The sequence below is a fragment of the Hydra vulgaris genome, chromosome 03, assembly GCF_038396675.1.
Source record: "Hydra vulgaris chromosome 03, alternate assembly HydraT2T_AEP".
Taxonomy (NCBI): Eukaryota; Metazoa; Cnidaria; class Hydrozoa; order Anthoathecata; family Hydridae; genus Hydra; species Hydra vulgaris.
Window position 1 is genome coordinate 17,491,959 of NC_088922.1, and position 19,783 is coordinate 17,511,741.

Genomic DNA, 19,783 nt, shown 5'->3' on the forward strand with positions numbered 1-19,783 from the left:
TTCAGCCTATTATATATTAAAATGTGTTGTATCTTGCATAATGTAAATACGTTAAATCTTTTATATATATATATATATATATATATATATATATATATATATATATATATATATATATATATATATATATATATATTATTTTATATACATACGTTATAAATATTACTTTTTAAGGTTCCAATGATCAGATCCTTATGATCTTCTTTTGGAAACCTAGCTTTATATTGTTAGTACGCTGAATTGTATTATTTGCGTAATTGTATTATGACTTATGTTTATGTATTACGGCTTATGAATTATGTAACACGACTAACATTGTAAACTTAAAATAAAAAAAAATAAAAACTCTCCCTCCTTCTCCAAAAACATATTCTTGGAGGGTTTGTTGGCTCCATTAAATGATTCAAATAATTAAGTACTTGGTTTCGAGATAAATAAAGTCATTGAAAAATGGTAACATATATTAAGCAATAATAAATTGCAGTTATAATAATGATAAATTTCAAGTAATAAGTCAAGTTGGTAGAAACATTAGTTTTATCACAAATGATAATGTTAAAGTTGATCAAAGTCATGCGCCTCTTTTACATTACAATTCTTTTTTCGAGTATAAAATTCAAACCCTAATCCGAAACATATAAGTGAAACCAAAAATCCTAAAATAAGCTGATATAACGTGCTCTTTTGAAACATTTCTGCTATTGAGTCAACGTACAAAATTTCTGTATTACAAATTCTTTGAAAAGATTTGACAGATCGTGTGTAAACTTCGTCTTTTTGTACATTCATGCAGTTAAATACATCCCGAGCGGATTTTGACAAATTCCTTGAGATAAGACAGTTAATGTATAAATGCGCTTTAACTACGTTAACAATACGTAATGGAAATTCATGATTATCGTCAATTATTTCATTTTGTTTCCATGCAGCAACGTCAACGTTCATAAGAGCCGCGAAGACCGTTTGTTCTCTCACTAACTTTAAAGCTTCTTCGTATGTTCTTACTGGCACTACATCTGCATCGTACATTTCTTTAGCAGCTTTAAGTTCATATGAATTATCCAGTACCGAAACTTTTTGTTCGTAGATATCTAAACCCTCTAAACCTGTAACAACTTCGGTAACCGTTGCAGTAACGAGGCAAGAAATAACTACTCCAATAAATAACCAAACGCATGCTATTACTTTGCCAGGAATGGAACGTGGAACAACGTCCCCATATCCAACCGTAGTCATTGAGACTACGCTCCACCAAAGTCCTGTAGCTGCTCCATTCACAAAAAACAATGAAAATTCGTTATTATAAGTACATTCAATAAACCAGATGAGCATTCCAAATAACAACACCATCATCACGGTCAATACAATTACCTGCCGACAGGAATAAATACCACGCAGCATTTTTGAAGGTAGAGATATTTTATCGCGGAGCATAATAACAGCAAGACCATCAGATTTCATTATTTGAAATGATACTAAGTTTTTGCTTTTTTTATGTTCTTTGTTTGTTACATTGTACAAATCATCTGGAAACCAAATTTGTGTTTCATCTGTAACATTTAGCAAATCATTTTTGTCTCTATGACTTTCAGAGTGCAAAAGATTTTGAAACTCTTCTCTCGAGGAAAGAAGTGTTTTAAAAGAAATAAATTTTTTGTTAGATTCATTAAAACAATAATATTCTCCTTCGTTAAACATCTTTGGTATTATACCATCTATGCTTCCGTTAGATGTTTTGAATATGAAAGGCTTTTGTTCATAAAATATAGCTTCAAGCAATGCATCTTCCAAGCGACATTCATATACCAATTTTGATAACAACAATATTATTTTTAATGAAATCATAACTTTTAATTATCAAAAAAAAAAAAAAAACTACCAGTACTGGTTATCTGTAAATTATTTGAAATGAAATGATAAATTGTTGTGTATTTTTATTTAATAAAGTTGTTAATAAGAATTTTTGAGTTCAATTTTAATTTCATAAAAATGTGATTATTAAATTTATTATTACCTTTTTGAAATATAATTTATAATAATAGTTATTATTATATTAAATAATTCATCTTTTTTTACTATTGAATTAAAGCTTTCAACATATTTTCCTTTTTTGATGTAGAAAGACTCACAAAAGTTTTGATTTATTTTATTTTGTTTAAGGTTTATTAAACCTATTGTTATGTCATCGTATTAGGTTGATTTGATTGGTTGATTGATTGCTGTTGAGTTCAAGTTTCAAACCGATTATCTAAATTCTCTACTGAGATATATTTTTAAGTTCTAATTAAAGCTAAAATCTACGGTTTTTTTAAGGTATAAATTATCTATTTTAAACTCAAGCCAAAGAAAACGTCGTGGCACAAAATTTTGCATTCAAGTCTTTATTTTAGATACTTTGACTCTCTGTTAGATATTATTTTACAATATCTAAGAGAGAGACAAAGTATCAGAGAGACAAAGTATTGTTTTACAATATCTAACAGAGAGACAAAGTATCTAAAAAAACATTTACAAATGAATTTTTGACACATCTAGTGAGTGGTATTAATTTTTGACACATCTAGTAAAATAATTCACTAGATGTATCAAACATACAATTTATGCTTAAATGAAAAATTGCGTAAGGTATACGTTCTTCCCCACAAAAATTTTATAAAAATATTTTTATGGGATGTGTTATAACACTACTAAAGGTAAAACGTTTAAGATAAATAATATAAACAGCATATAAAGTGTAATATATAAAATTTAACGCATAAATTTACTTAAATACTATTTGTGCCACCATCTTAAAATCTTATATAACGACTTAGCTACATTAAACATTAGGAGTGTACTATTTTATGCGCTCAACGTTAGAGGGCAAAATATTAATTAAGGAACCTTTTAAAACTTTAAATTTGATTATGGGATGGATAAATTGTTTTTTCCACATGTATACAAACGTTTTAAATTCTCATTTCAACAACAAAAAAAAGTTTGCAATGATAAAAACGATTTGCGAAGTTAGTTATACGAAATGCTCGTTTCTGATGGCAAATAAAGCATTGTAATTTACTTTTTTCAGTTTATAATATTTGCGAAGTTTGTGTAGTTTTGAATATATAAAAATAAGGGTTGTTGTTAATGTTTATTGTTGAGATAAGGGTTGAGTTAATGTTTATTGTTGAGATAAGGGTTGAGATAATGGTTGAGATAATATTTATATTTGAGATAAGGGTTGTTGTTAATGTTTATTGTTGAGATAAGGGTTGAGTTAATGTTTATTGTTGAGATAAGGGTTGATTTAATGTTTATTGTTGAGCTTTTATACAAAGTTCAAATATTTTTAGTGAATTAGGTGCATGAGTAAATATATGATTTATAACATTTAAAGGGTAAAGCCCTATTAAATGTTGTAAATGTCTGAAATCTCAGCGAGTAACGTGCTAGAGATGTTGTAAATGTCTGAAATCTCAGCGAGTTTTGCTACAATAGTCATATAATACTTCAACCTTTAAACCATTTAACTTTTTATTGGAAACTGTTGTTGCACTTTATTTGTTACTTTTAAATGTTTACTTTAATTTTAAAAAGGAGTTATAAACAAAAACTTTTCTGTCCCGAGCGCACACATAGTTACTCATTAAGCTTACTAAAAACAGAAACTTAGAAAATGCTTTTGAACTTCGCTAGAATGAGTTGGTTTAAGTTGTTTAAAAATTTAAATTCTTAAATAGTTTCAATTAATTTGGTCTTCAACAACAAACAAACCAAAAAAGATAAAAATGAAAAGTATTGACGTCAGTAGTTAAATGTTTTTACTGTAGGGGAGACCGGGGCTAGTTGGCCGCAGGGGTAAGTTGACGAACTGCGTTTATCTTTAGAGCCTTTCATCAGAAAGTGACAAAAATTACTCAGAAACTTCCTCATTGACCATTTCATCATTCACTGTAGTATTGTCAGGATTCGCGCATGCGCATCGGAGATATTGAGATTTATGCGTTTTTTGGACAAAAACGTAACTTTTAGAACATCGCTTCCTTTTTACTTTACAAAGAAAATATTTAGTCGTATGAAAAAAAAATTATTGTAAAAGTTCATGTCACAATTGGTTTACCATATCCAGTCAGACTTTTTTTTCAAAGCTGCCGTTTTTCAGTATCTATAGGCTGTTTATTAAAAAAAAAGCTTTCGGGGTAAGTTGACAAATTTTTCACGGGGTAAGTTGGCTCATAGCATTTACTATGGAAAAAAATATTTATTTTTATAAAATTATTTTTTTTTATTTTTTTTATTTTTAACAATATTGAAAATATTTATTCTTACAAAAAAATTAAAAAAAAATTTTGTTTAGTTTTTTTTTCCACAGATAAAAGGTGGGTTACTGTTTGGCTTTTATACGGACTAATATTTGGTACCAGCTAAAAGTAATATTAAATTTTGGGATAAAATTGTTGCAAAAATTAATTTTAAAAAAATTTCTATTAATTTTGCACTTAATAGTGCATTAATAATCATTTTTATAGTTTGCGCTAACTTACCCCGTGGTGGGGTAAGTTGGCGCAAATTTTTTTTTTTTTTTGAGGGTCCGGAAAGGCCCCAAGAATTTTTTTTTATAAATGAATACAAATTTTATAAGATACCCTAATCTATACTCTTTAAGACTACACTTTAATATTTTTAAAAAAATGTACTGTTAGGGCTACAGAGCTCATAGAGTAAAAACCGAGCCAACTAGCCCCGGTCTCCCCTATACGTAGAAAAGAAATTCATTTTCAATCTATTAAATTGTTTCTTACATAAGAAACAGTTAATTAGATTAAAACATTATGAAAAAAAGTGTTACAGAAATCTTGCTTCCAATTATGAAGTTGTATTCAAAAATGTTGCCGAAGATGTAATGCTTGAAGCTGTTAAAGAAATAAGAGCGAAAACTATAAACCAGGATTTTTTTAAAATTTTTTTGTTCTTTTCTTGTATGTTCAATAAACTTATACAATAAGATAGTTAAGATAAAAATTGTTATACAATAAAAAAAATATAACAAAATATACATGTATAGAAAAATAAAAAATGAAAAAGAACGCGGAGACTTGCAGAAGACCTTCAGGTCTTATCGAGAACCGCTGGTGAACGTTAAGTGCATTGAATTGACACTCAAAATAACAAATATAAATAAAAAACCAAAACAATTATGTAGTAATAATTAGTGAGAACATAAATTTTGTAAAAATATATAAATAAATTTGGTATAAAGAAATTCTTGATACTTTTATATATAAATACTTCATACTCATTTTCAGAAGAATTTAAAAATACAAAAATAAAATAGATAAAATTCAAAAGATAGAATAACTTCTTTTAGTTTTTTCTTGAATGAAAGATAATTCCATTCATGGGAAAAATCAAAATTTTTCAAAATCATTTTGTTTCAAAGAAAAGCTCATCGAAATGAAATACATGACTTTCCAAAATTAGTTAGAAAAAAAGGTTGCCGAATTAAATTATCAATTCTTAAGTTATATTTATTTTTATCTTTTAAGGTATATAGTTTATGAAAAGAAACAGGAGATGTGTTCGTTTTACATTTGTGCATAAAACAAAGTATATTTAAAAATATTCAGCTGATAAATATTAAGAATTTTTATTTGAAATAATAATAATGGTTTGGCATGAGCAAATCTATCTTTATAATTGATTAGACGAGCAACATGCTTCTGCTGACGATAAAAAGGTAGCAGTTTAGATTTATTGGTATTACCCTAGGCAATATTTGTATAATTTATATGGTAATAAATTAAAGAGAAATGTAATTATGTTAAACTGTGTTTATTTAAAGTATTTCTAGGTTTGTACGTTACTCCTATATTTCGAGCAACTTTGTTGCACAACAAATCAATGTGATACTTCCAACTAAAACTTTCATCAATATTGATTCCTAAAAAGTTAGTTGTTAGTTCTCTATTTTTATTTGAATTTTGTCAATAAAAAGATTAATCATGATCAAACCAGGATCAATCATGAAACCAGAACCATTGTTAATCACAATTGTTACAAAGTTTGTTGTTTATGATTGTTACAAAGTTTTTGAACTCAAAAATTAAATTGAGTCTTTCAATGCAATAAATTGAAACTGAGTTCCGAAAGATACATTTATAAAGTTAAATTGGAAAATGCTGCTTATAATAAAACTGCCCATTTTAATATTGAAAACTTAGCCACATTGGAAGTATACGGTAAATGGAAATGATACAAATGGAAAATAACAGTTACACTGAGCTTGATTGCAACAACTAGCTACTAATAACTTTTTTTATTTTTATTTATTTTTTTAAACTTATTTTGCTGTTTAGCAAAAATAATCAACTTACATATATACAACAAAAATATTTATTAACGTTTTGAGGCAGTTTATATGTGTTACTCATATTTGCTCTTAGATAATAGTTTTCATTTCTATTTATTTCAAACTTGTTGTTAAGATTTTTAGGATAGATATTTAATGAATTGATGAGAGATTATTGTTGAATCGATGAAAGATTATTGTTGAATAGATGAAAGATTATTGTTGAATCGATGAGAGATTATTGTTGAATCAATGAGAAATTATTGTTGAATGGATGAGAGATTGTTGTTGAATTGATGTGAGGTTGTTGTTGAATTAATGAGAGATTATTGTTGAATCGATGAGAGACTATTGTTGAATCGAACATGTTTGCTACATTGAGCTAAGTTGCAACGATAAAAATTGTATACCTTTAAAAAAGTAAAAAAAAGGCAAAAAGTACAAGATCACAAGTTTAATAATAATAAGGGAAATAATAACAACCGTAATGGTTTTCTTATTTGAAGCAGAAATTTTTTATTGTTTATATAAAACATGTTTTTTCAAGGAGTTATAATAGTCTAGCTGCAGGGAGAACAAAACCGAAAAACGGTGTAAATTGAGGCGCAGTCTTAGTAGTATAATTATTCCAGCGGCAAGTTAAAATGGAGCCTTTGCTTTAAAAAGAGAAAATTTTGAAATGTAGTTTGTAACCTTTGAAAGCTGTAATCGTAATCGATTACTCTCTTAAAAGTTGACTGGATAAGTGTTTAACAACTCTTCGAATTATCAAGGAGTAGTCACAAAAAAATCACGATCTACGTAAAGCAATCGTTTTATGAATAAGGGTTGTTCATTAATAACGTCAAAAGAATAAAGGGGAGGAAGTCTGAAATTTTTTACATTTGTTGACAAAGGGTAGGGGAACTTCAGACAAGTTGATGTCAACAATGTTACTTTTAAAAAAAAATTGAATTACTTAAAAAAAGGAAAATTAGAAATGGTTACTTGTACTACTATTAATTTCTTAAAGTTATTGTTGGATAGTCTACTATGCAAAAAGCGTAAAAACATAAACTTTTTCGTAACGCTTTACGAATTTTTCTAAATCTTTTATTTGCAATATATGCTCGGTAATTTTATATTAAAACCTTATTTTCTAAAATATCTATGTTTTACTAAATTTGTCTAACTGCGGCAAGGATGTTTAAAAAACAGCTTGACCAAAACTTTTCTTATTTGGACAGTTTGTTTATTATGCTCAATAAATCTCAAATTATTTGTATCAAAAACAAAATATAAAAATATTTTAGTCATCGTAGGGCATGAAAATTGTATTATTTTTAAATCATTCAAAGAAATAAAACACGGTTCTAAATAGTAAGTTAGATGTAATATTTTTGAGGTTTACTGCATACCTTTTGCAGCAAACTAGTTGAAATGTTTTATTTGGTTTCTTACATTTTGCAACATTTTTGTGACAAAATTTGTAAATTTTTAGTTTCCGCTAATTTAAACCTGACCCCAGGGCAATCTCTTATTATTTTCTTACTTTTTTTTTCAAAATGTATTATTTTCATCTTAGTTTTTTTTATCTATTTACTTTATATGTGGCAAAAAAATTTTTAACTAAAGATACCAATGAACATAGTAAAAGCTTTTAAACAATCAAAATTGAAGATTTTTTATCTATGGAACTCTGCCTATTTAGTTCATTATTCATGGTGGTAAAAAGTTTGTCAATATCACTCTTAAAGATGAATACGTTAAAATTATCTGCAACAAATGTTGATCGGCAACCGCGATGTTAGTTTAGTTGCTTTATTTAGGTTGTCTATACTCATTAAAAACTGGAATGGTCCAAGATGGAGCTTTGTGAAACTATAATAACCGTCTTTACCAATAATTAGCTGTTCTTAACTTGTAAAGTAAATTCTAAACTCAAAAGATCCGAGTGCCGATGCCAGATCGTCAACATTTGTAAGAAAGGAGGCGTAAATTTACTTGCTAAATGCCCTTCCTCGATGCTTTGTGTAAGACCGTTCGGTCTTCTTGGATTTTATATTTTAATAACTAAAAAAAGATATAGTTATAAAAAGTTTGTTGTTTTAATGGAGTATAGATAGCTGATCTTTGAATTAATTATGATTACTCTGATAAAAACTCTTATACATTCAAAAATGAATAAATTATATGTAAGCAAAAACGAAATTTAACGTGTAAAATAATCATTATAAATTTTTACATTATAACAGTGCTATAGTTAAATAAACGCGAGAAACTCGCAGAAGACCAGAAGGCCTTTTACTCAGGAACCACTGTGTTGCCATTCATGTTTTTACAATATTAAATTTTTGACCATGATGTTAAAAACAAAAGTTAGCTTGAAGATAATATAAAATAAATGGAAAAAAGGACAATAAAAACTCTCAAAGTTGTAATAAAAATAAAAATACAAAAGTAATTTAAAAGAAATCATTAATAATATTTGTTTACTCAAAAATATTCTTTTGAATTTATTTTTGAAAGCAATTTATATTTTTTGCACGTGTGGTATTATTATCTTTAGCTAAGATTTAATTCCGATTAAGAGGAGCACGATATGTAATTATAAATTGTTCCTGTTTAGTTTTGCGTAAAGGTTTAATTAAAGTGCCTGCTGCGCGCAAAGTATTTTTAAAGTTAGGTTTTATTTCATAAAGATCATGAAAAATTGAAGGACATTGTTGAAATTTACTTTTGTATATGAGACATAAAATTTTTAATATGTTTAGCTCATATAATGTATAAGTATTCATTTTTCGAAAAGTGGTTTTGCATGTTCTCTTCTATTTTTAAAACTCTTTATTCTTAAAGCATGTTTTCGATTTCGATAGAGTGTTTTTAGTTTGCCTTTAAAAGTACTACTAAAGGCGAAATATGCGTAATTTAAGTATAACTTTGTATAAAACTGAAATATATTTGTTTTAGATGATGTTTCTTTAGTAGATCTCTTGATTGATATAAAATTCCAATACTTTTTAGTACTTTGTTGCCAATATAGGCAATATATTTATTAATACATTTTGCTTATATTGTTCCAGGTAATATTTTCGTCGAAAATATTACCTGGAACAAATTTCGTTAAAAATATTACCAAGAAATTTTGTCTTTTGCGACAAATTTCTGTGTTTTCAATAATTAGTATTGGAAAAGAAATTGAAGTTCTTTTTGTTTTATTTAAAAGATAGGATATCGAAAACTTATTTTTTTTAGAATTAATAGAAAGTTTGTTTGATTTACCAGCAAGCACATAACGTTGTTTCAATGTTTATTTTAAGTTTTTTTTTAAACATCGAAAATGAGTTAAGGGGTCGTCCATAAAGTACGTACGCCAAAAATTTTGAAATTTGACCCCCCCCCTCCCCCTGTTGCCATGCGTACTTTTATGTCCCCACCCCCCCCCCTTAAAAGTACGTACGTTTCTCAAATACCCCCCCCCCCTCAAATATCCCCCCCCATCCCTCCTGTTTTTTTTTTTTAATTAAAAAGTTTAATTAAAAAAAAAAAGGCGGAGGCTACCTTAGATACTTTATACTACCCCAAAGCTTTTTGCTTACGCATTTGCATAACGTCTTTAATTATAAATGCAAATAATAATTTAAATAAATTTAAAATTAAATTTCAAGTGTGTATTTGGGCGAAAGGTTTATGCGGCGGTAATAGTCGATGGAGATCCAGGTTCGATTCACGGTGAAATATAGGAAAACTTTTTTTGTTTTTTTAACGAATCAAATGTAAATAAACTATACTTAAGGTGGACGTTTTTTTCAGGCACCCCTCTTTAGTAAGTAAAAAACGAGTCTAAGGTGAGATCAGTAATATTGAAAACAAAAGGTAAAACCCAGTGGGAGGGAGCAACAGCAAATTTTGTGCCCTTTTGCTATTTTAAGAAACTTTTTATTTTAGCAAAACCTAGCGGTCTTTGAGACGCCATTGACACGTTTTTTTTGGGGTGACTCCGTCCCATCAACCACGGCCCTCAGGTCTTACTCAGGGCCAGTATATAAGGGCGGGCATGTGTGCATGGGCCCCCTCAGGATTTTTTGATGTTTTGATTTTTGATGATAGAACACTTTCACACAACGTGCAAACTTAAGTTTGTTAATATGCCAAATGAGGTGGCCTTGCAAAAAATTTGGATGGCGGAGGCCATCCAAATTTTTTTCCAAATCTAAAAGTTATAACCATGCAAAATTTACACCCCTCTCATTTTGGGGGTCGGGAGGGTAAGCGTTTTAAGGCTTTTTGTTCACAGGCCTCCGCCATCCCGATATTTTGCAAGGCCTCCTCATTTGGCATAGGTATAAACAAACTTAAGTTATGAGTTTGCACGATGTGTGAAAGTGTCCTATCTGGAACATCAAAAAATTCTGAGGGCGCCCATACATGTGTGTGCATAGAGGAAAACTATACCCTCTACTTCATATACCATACATCTTTTTATGTTGACAAACTAGAATCTTTAGTCAGAATGTAACTTTTCTATTGATTAGCTGGTTAATTGTGATAAATTAGAAAATCGAAGTACGTACTTTTAAATTGAACCCTCCCCCCCCCCCCCTCCTATACGCTTTCGTACGCTTTTTGAAGACCCCCCCCTCCCCCCTATGAGCGTACGTACTTTATGGACGACCCCTAAAGTCTGCCGACGCAAATGTACTAATATTTTGGTACCGGACCTGATTAAAGGAAAGTTAATGTTGCACATAGATTTCTTTGTGCTTTTTAATCGTTCGTATCTCGCGGGACAATTTCAAAATGCTGATTTAAAATAAAACAATAACATTTTGACTTATAAAATCCGACAAGAAAAGTTTTCTGTGTTATTTTAAATTCATAACATTATGAACATTTCGAATTCAGGTTGGGGTTAGGGCCAGCATATCGCGATGTTAGAATTACCTTGTTCTATCTCTTTATCATTTCAAAAAAGATTTAGTTATTGGTAGTGTTATGTTATTCAGAATAATATTTTTCTACTATATTGAAACCTAAGTTATATATTTTTATAACTTAAGTTAAAAAGTTGTGGAGAAAAAAGAAATCATAAAAATGTTTTAATATGCCGTTTTCTGAAGCTTTTATTTTTTAAATCGTTTTATCTCGAAACTCAAAATAGAACAAGATAATTCTAACATTGTGATATAATATGATGAATTCATACCATAATTCATTTCTTATAGTGATTTGATCCTGGGATCCTAGCCTTTTTTATAATCCCGAAGCTCCCGGATTGTCTAATATCAATCCCAGAATTCGCTATAAGATTAAACAAAACAAAGGGTAATAAAAAAATGTGTAAAAAAGACAACAATTTATGTGTCTCAGTAAAACAAATTAAAAATAGTATAAAATTGCGTAAAATAGTTGTATTTTTAGCTGTGCAATAAAAAATTTATCAAAAAGGTTTGATTTAGAGAGAAAAAAATCTTCGTGATATATCATGTTGGTTACTTATTCTCTTCGTAACTCTGCAAAATAAACTTTTTTCAAACTGAAAAAAAAGCGCGTTTCTTATAAGGTAGACTCTTAAAATTAAAAAATAAATAAGCGCGACGTATGTGGATTTTACAATTAATAGTAACTCAGCTGTTTAGAAATAAACAGCTGAGTTACTTTTTAAAAATCTTCATATACTCACGTTGTCGGTGCATAATATGAAAGTCAAAAGTCCAACTCAACCTAATATTATCGAAGTAAGCACATCAGATAAACCACCAAAAAAGAAATCTAAACCACTAACAGAATAATTTTTCATTTATAAAAGTGAAGATTGAACACTTCATGCTACACTTGTTTGCATAACGGCGTCTGACGGGCTTTTATTTAATGTGATTTTTTCTTAAACAAATTTTCGTGCCGCTCTAACTGCTATTGGATTCGGAAATCTACCAACGTCTGTAAACATGATTCGTAACCATGTAGAAGAGTACAGCAAAAAAATAAGATTAGGCTTAGTTCATCAAATTGAAGCGCACAAGAAAACAGAATTCGGGTGGAGGAGAGAGATTTTCTTTGTTTTTGACAAATAATGTCACTTCAAAATTGTTGCTATATGAATATTAACGCTCATAGACAAAATTCTCACTTCTGGAGTTAAAGCATAGTGTGAATAACAGTTTCAGTGCCAGCAGAAAGTGCATTGAACTGTCAGAAAAAAAATTTAAAGACAACTGCATGCCATGCAGAAAAGTGCATTGAACTATTTGAAAAAAATTTAAAGACCATAGTCTTGAGCTACGCAGCGACATTGTGGCTTTAATGACCAACTGAGCTAGTATTATGAAAAAAGTTGGAAGGTTGTTGGCTGCTAATTAACAATTATGTTTTGTCCACGGCATAAAACTTGCTTTTGTAAATGTTCTTTATAAAAAGAATCAATTCAATGCAAATCAGTCAGAATTTGAAAATGAATTTTTTGACAGTGATTCATCTGAGAATTTGGAAATAAGGAAAATTTCCTGGGCTACAATCATGAAAATGCAAGACCTAAAATTGAAATAAATAACAACCCAGTCATAAAAAAAGTACGCAAATTGATACAAATATTTAGGCAAGAACAGCATCTTACAAAAATATATAAAAGCTGAATTTGGAAAACAGCGTATTTAATAATGCAAAACTAATATTAAAGACAACTGTAACAATATAAAATTTGGGTCCAACTTTTCATAAAGTTTTCATATCTCAAAAATCACACCTTAAAAGTTGCATTAATTTTGAAATACTTAACCTACAAAGATGGTTCTTATATTTTTAAAAAATTCAAGGTTTGAAGTATAAGTTTATTTTGATATTGCTTATTTTTGAAATTTCAAAATTTTCTCACATCCCTATATCTTTTAACAAGCGAATGGGCTGCTTCATCGACTGAGGGTTTGGCATGGAGCAGCGATCTCTTTTCGTTTTTTTTCTTACGTTTATAAGGTAATATCATAATATAATAAGCATAAGTTTACGTGTATGTAATCAATTCATTCACTGAAAAGGCAATCAAGTTCAAGAGTAAGCAATTGTCATTTTGGGCCAATACTTTAAAAAAATCAGCCTCCACGTGTATTCCTCTTGAATTTGACAAGTTTGTAGAAGCCACCAATGAGCGATCTGTCATTAATAATCAACAAAGTCCATTAACTTCCAATTTGTCGACCACTAAAAGTAAAAAGAAAACAAGAATAGTGTCTCAAGAGTGTATCAATTATGAGATTGGAGCTTTAAATTGTGAACTTGCTCGACTGAAAAAGAGGAAATTAGCTCATCTAACCAAAAGGCAGACCAAGAAAAAGTATAATCAAGCTCAACAAAAGAAAACTAGAGAACTGAAAAAAGCTAGAATGGAGGATATCTGCTTGGAACATCCAGAAGTCAAAGAGAAACTGAAAATTAGAATAAAATCTGGTCAACCGTCATTAGAAGTAGATCAACCTCTTTTTTTGAAGACGATTATTGATATTGCTGTCCATGGTTCTTCCGCTGATGAAAGGCATCGGTTCCTTTTATTATTTAGAGGATTAAAACCCTCGACAAATTGACATCCGAAATGATCAAAATTGGATTCGCAATTAGCCAGAGCGCCCTCTATACTCGTCTACTTCCGAGAAATTATGGAACATCAGAAGGCAAAAAACACATCAAAACAGTCCTTGTTAGATTGATCAGAGCTCAGAATGAATTTCATTTAAAACATGTTGATGGACTCTTCTGCAGTTCAACTATAAAATATGTTGAAGAAGTTTGCTCTATTTTAGGACCAGATGATGGGTGTTTCATTAGCCAAGACAATGAGGCCTAAGTGCCAATTGGAATCACAGTAGCAAAAAAAACAGGCGCCGCTCATGATGCATTTGGAGTACCGGGTAACTCTCCCAAACCACGATTGGGTCGTGGCTGATAAACACAAGCTTATACCATCTGTGCACGCTAAAATTACTATCAAAAGAGATGGTCTTGGAAAAACGGATGCTGTTTCTTATTCTGGACCTACCTACATTGCTGCTTGATCAGGAAAACACGTATCCCCAACCGCTTTTGCTCAAGGATTAGACTTTCAGCAGCTCTTGGATATCAAAGAATTTGACTCATTACCAGAGTTTCTGGTTAATAGTCAAATTTTTTGATATCCTAGCTTATTTTTGTTTTTAGTGTTGATGGGGGACCCGGCAAAAATCCTAGATACCAGAAAGCAATTGAAATCAGCATTCACCATTTCTTGAAGAATAACCTCGATGCTCATTTCATCCAATTGATTCTTTCACACGAGCATTAAGGAACTCATCTTGATTCTCATATTCATTACAAATATTCATTTTTAACTTATTATAACCAATAAATCTTTATAAATCAGGCAGGACAATAGATGAAGGTTTAGAAATAAAAAACTTTGGTTTTGCCGGACAGGCTTAAGCAGATATTTGGTTTGACCTAAAAATTAACGGTTATTCAACCGTTGCAGATTATATTAAACAAGAGCAATTAGAGCTGGAGTCAAGGAACCTTTTATTACAAAATCAACGTTGGATTGTCCATCATCTTTTTACAAGTCGATGTTTTACTCATATTAGGAAATCCGAAAATTGTTCTTGTTGTCGGACTATAAGAAGCTCTTACTTTACTCTAATTACAGCACAATTCTTTTCTATCCATTCTTCCGCTTTAACACTCCCTCCTATCAAAAGGGTCTAGCCAATTCAAATCGCTGGTAAGTGTCAGACAGAATTTATTGCAGTTGTTGCCCTGGTGAAGAATTCGAAAACTGCTGAATGGTTCGATGAAAATGAAGTTGACGCAACGGATCTGGTTATACATCAAGAGGATGATGTCCTTTTAGTTTGCGGAGAGCATTCACTGCCTATTGTTTAAATTGAAGATCACTTTAACAACCTATTGGAAAATGATGAGTGAGTGAATTTATATTATAGATAGAATTGAGGAGAATTGAAAAATTGATAGTTTGACAAAGGTGGAGAGGGGGTAATGAATGTTGTCATAAATGATGTTAATGATTTTTCTTGTTTAACCTCTTAACTGTGGCATAATTTTAAAAATTGCGTTGTTATTTACGGCAAAATATTTTTGTTAACGATTTCTTTGAACTGTTTAATTAATTTTCGTTAAGTACGCCGAAAATTGCAAAAAAAAAAAAAAAAACCTAATTGTATTTAACATTTCTTGATAATATCAACGAGGAACTAAATTTTATAGGCAACAAAAAAATAAAACAAAGATTTGTAAGACATTTAAAATATAATAACAAAAGTTCAATTATTTACGAAAACCTTTAAATTTTTCTTTTGTATGGTAAATTTTAAAACAAGGCACAACACACAAACCAACATTACAGTCTTGACACATATATCGGGTATCTGATCTAATCTTGTTTTCAGAGCAGACAACACACCTTCTGCTTGGTTTCATATTTTTTTATGTTGCTGGTATAGCATCAAAAAAATGACGCTCTATTAATTCTTAAAGGAGAAGGTAATACTCGAGTTCGACTTCTTATTTTCTCGATTAATTCATGGTATTTAACAACGCTCTCTTTGATAATGGACTCTCTAAACTGTAAGGATGTCATATTAGGTGATAACTTATTGTTTATAATATTTGCATTGAATGCAATTAAAATCAAATGCATTAAAATCTTTTTGTACCATCTTTTTCTTTCGGATTCATATGTTGTCAACATTTGATCAGATCGGTCAACACCACCCATGTTTCTGTTATATTCATGTATCATTAGAGGAGTATTTTCTCTGCCAGCTCTATTAACAGTGATTGTATCATTTTGAACACAGGTACTCAGCATGTGCACATCTTTCTTGTCTCTCCATTTGGTACACATTATATTTGTTTTAGTATCATATCGAACTAAAATATCACCAATTTTAATTTTAGCATTCTTTGTATCTGCGGTAACTGTTTGCGATTATTACGTAATGTACCAATGCAATCAGTATTATGATCCAGCAATACTTTGCAAATTTCATAAGATGTATACCAATTATCAATGTGTAAACAATAGCCATTACCAATTAAATTATCCATTAGAGTAATAACAATTTTAGTAGTTTGATATTTGTATCTTTTCAAGTCTGGAGCAAAACTGTCAGTCATTTCCTTACCAGTGTACAAAAAAACAATTCCAAATAAAACCAGTAGCTGATTCACATAATGCAAAGGACTTCGTTCCAAATCTGGAATGCTTGCTTGGAATGTATTGCTTCCAGCTTAAATGACCTTTCCAAAGCAGCAGTGATTTGTCTATTGATATATTTTTATTTGGTATATACAGAGTTTTAAATTTGTTTACTAGATAGTCATAGATCGGTTTAATTTTTGCTTTTTAACAGAAATGTATTGGCAAACTATTGTTATCAACAAAATGAAGAAACTTCTCAATAAGACAAAACCTATCAAAAGACAATACTTTTCTTATAAGTGGTGTGTCAAACAGAGGGTTTGTTGAAAAATACATAGCATTTGTTGGTTTCCATAAGATTCCACGATATAAAAATAATGTTATATAGAGCCTGATGTTGTTTCTGACTAAAGGTATCCATTTTTGAACTCGAGATCTATCTTTAATTATATTATTTTAATCCAATTCGATTCATCGTTTGTATTATCTTGTTCCAATTGCATTACATCAGTGTCAACAAGGCCAGTTTCACTATTATCATCTGCTGATGATGAGCAAATTATTTCTTCTTCTGTGACAGATTTAACTGAACCTTCATTAGAAGAACTAATATCAGATAATTCATCGCTTTCTCCCATGTATTCAATTAGATCTTGAACAGAATAATTACTTCTTTTAGGGTAAGCCAAAGCCTTTTCCACTAAACTAAAGCATTGTCATATAAAGCTATTAGCTATATTTTGAAAAACTCTAGAGTATAAAATGAAGACCATATTTTTGTTAAAAGCTATTACATAACATAAGTAAACAAACTTGCTTTTAACTTATCATATCTGATCTGGAAATATCCGTCAGTCACAAACAGTGCAACAGTTCCAAAATGCGGAAATATCCGTCAGACACATATAAGCCTACAGTTCCAATAAACGGATATATCCATCAGACACACGTAGAGCTACACCCTTGAAAGGCGGATATATCCGTCAGACACAGTTAAGGGGTTAAACAGATAATCAAATAACGCATTCTTGAAAAGAAACCTTACGTAACCTAACTTTACTGAATGATTTTAAATCCATTACTTTTAATTTTTGAGATTTACGGATTGTGCTCATTTTTATCCTAAAGAATTTGAAGGTTTTCTTTTTCAGAATGCAAATAAAAAAAAGTTCAAATCGAATTAGAATTCTTTTAGAAAAAACAAAAAATCTTTTTAATATCATTTGTTTAACTGAAACATGGTTTACATTAAACGATTTTGACAATAATTTTAATATTCCTCATTTTAAAATTATCTCGCAGGAAAGAAAAACTAATAAACGGGGTGGAGGACTTCTAATTTATGTTCATGAAAATATCTTTTATAATATGAGAAATGATTTAAGCGTCTCCGATGGCGATAAAGAAGTTTTAACAATTGAACTCGTACTTGAAAGAACAAAAAATATTATTCTAAGCAGTTGTTATCGACAACCTGACGGTGCGAGCGAAAACCTAACCATGTTTTTACAACGTATCGTCAAAACAAGTGACAGAAAAAAAAAGTTTTGTATTTGGGGATTTTAATGTGAATTGTTTTCTTTATAACGATGACCATAAAGTTAAAAATTTTTATGACACAATTTTTGAAACAGGATCTATACCCTTAATTAATCGCCCTACTAGGGTAACAATAAACTCGGCTACCCTAATAGATAATATCATTACAACAGACATTTTTAATAAAGATATTCAAAAAGGTATCATAAAGACTGATATATCCGATCATTTTCCTGTATTCCTGATTTTAAACTCAAATTTAGAAAAAAATATTAACACCCCAATAGTTGCAAAAAAAATGTGTTTTTAAACAAAAAAATCTTGAACTATTTAAAGTCAGCTATCTTTACTCCATTGGAATCATATTGATTTTAATGACAATGCAAATAACATCTACGAAACATTTTATAAAACAATGTTTTCTGTTTACGACATTACATTTTCCGACGTTAATCTTTACGAAGTCACATTTTCAATTGTTGAAAAAATAATAAAAATAAATAAAGCTCAAAAAGTGCCTGGATTACGAAGGGATTAAAAAAATCGTCAAAAATTAAACAGAAGTTATATATTAAATATCTAAAAACAAAAACACCAGTTAGCGAAAAAATATATAAAAACTACAAATATCTATTTGAAAAAATAAAACATAAAAGCCTTAAAAGAAATTACTACTCAGAACTAGTTAATAAATCTAAAAACGACTTGAAACGCACATGGCAAATTATGAAAGAAATTAAGAAAAGAAAACTAAGAAAAGAAAATTATGAAATTATGAAAGAAATTAAGAAATTATAAAATTAAGAAATTAAGAAATTATTGATTAAGAAATTATGTAAGAAATGAAGAAAAGAAAACTTAGAAAATTAAGAAAATAAACAAAAATCATGCTTAGGTTTTCTGCCGCAGATGATTAAAGTTGATAACATAAGTTTATATGACCTAAGACCCATATCCCATGAATTTAATAAATTTTTTATTGGGATAGGTCCTTCCCTATCAAACAAGATTCCAAATACGACGGCTTCCTTTAATGATTTCCTTGTACCTATGGATAATTGCTTTTGTTCTGATGGGTTAACCTCAGAATTATCTTTTGAGGAATTTTATGTAGCTTTGAATTCTTTAAAAAGAAACAAAGCAGCAGAAGCAGATGAAATTAATGGAAATGTAATTATAGACTGTCTCGGTATATAAAACACGTTCTTTTTAAAGTTTTTAAAGCTTCTATTCAATCAAGGAATATTCCCAGACCAATTGAAAGTTGCTAAAGTTACTCCTATCTTTAAAGAGGGTGACAGATCAAATATTAGCAACTATCGTCTCATTTCTGTTCTTTCGTTATTTTCAAAAATTTTAGAAAGAATAATGTCTAATAGAATTTACAAACATTTCAACAAGAATAACTTACTATATAACAAACAATTCGGCTTTAAAAAAGGTAACTCAACAGAACATGCAATAATCCAGTTTGTGCATGAAATCTCAAAATCTTTTGAAAAACTACAGTACTTGTTAGGTATCTTTATTGACCTATCAAAAGCTTTCGACACACTAGTTCATTATATTTTACTACATAAACTTAAATATTATGGAATTAAAGGTTTAAAATGGTTTGGAAGCTACTTAACAAAAAGAAAACAATTTGTAATTAGTAGCGACGGTTATCAAAATAATTATCTTGACATCGTATGTGGTGTCCCTCAAGGTTCAATCCAACTTTTTTGATATATATAAACATTTTATATTTGATATAT

At 29.5% G+C, this 19,783-nt stretch overlaps 1 protein-coding gene across 1 annotated transcript; it reads right to left on the reverse strand.

The window, feature by feature from the left end:
• Window positions 1-214: 214 nt before the first annotated feature.
• On the reverse strand, window positions 215-1,915 carry LOC105845532 (uncharacterized). Its single transcript, XM_065792512.1, has one exon. The coding sequence runs from the start codon at window positions 1,843-1,845 to the stop codon at window positions 556-558; it is 1,290 nt and encodes a 429-aa protein (XP_065648584.1). The 5' UTR covers window positions 1,846-1,915; the 3' UTR covers window positions 215-555.
• Between the last annotated feature and the right edge of the window lie 17,868 nt (window positions 1,916-19,783).

Excerpts from the sequence above, each read along its gene's own strand:
- LOC105845532 (XM_065792512.1), bottom strand. The coding sequence starts at position 1,845 with ATGATTTCATTAAAAATAATATTGTTGTTATCAAAATTGGTATATGAA.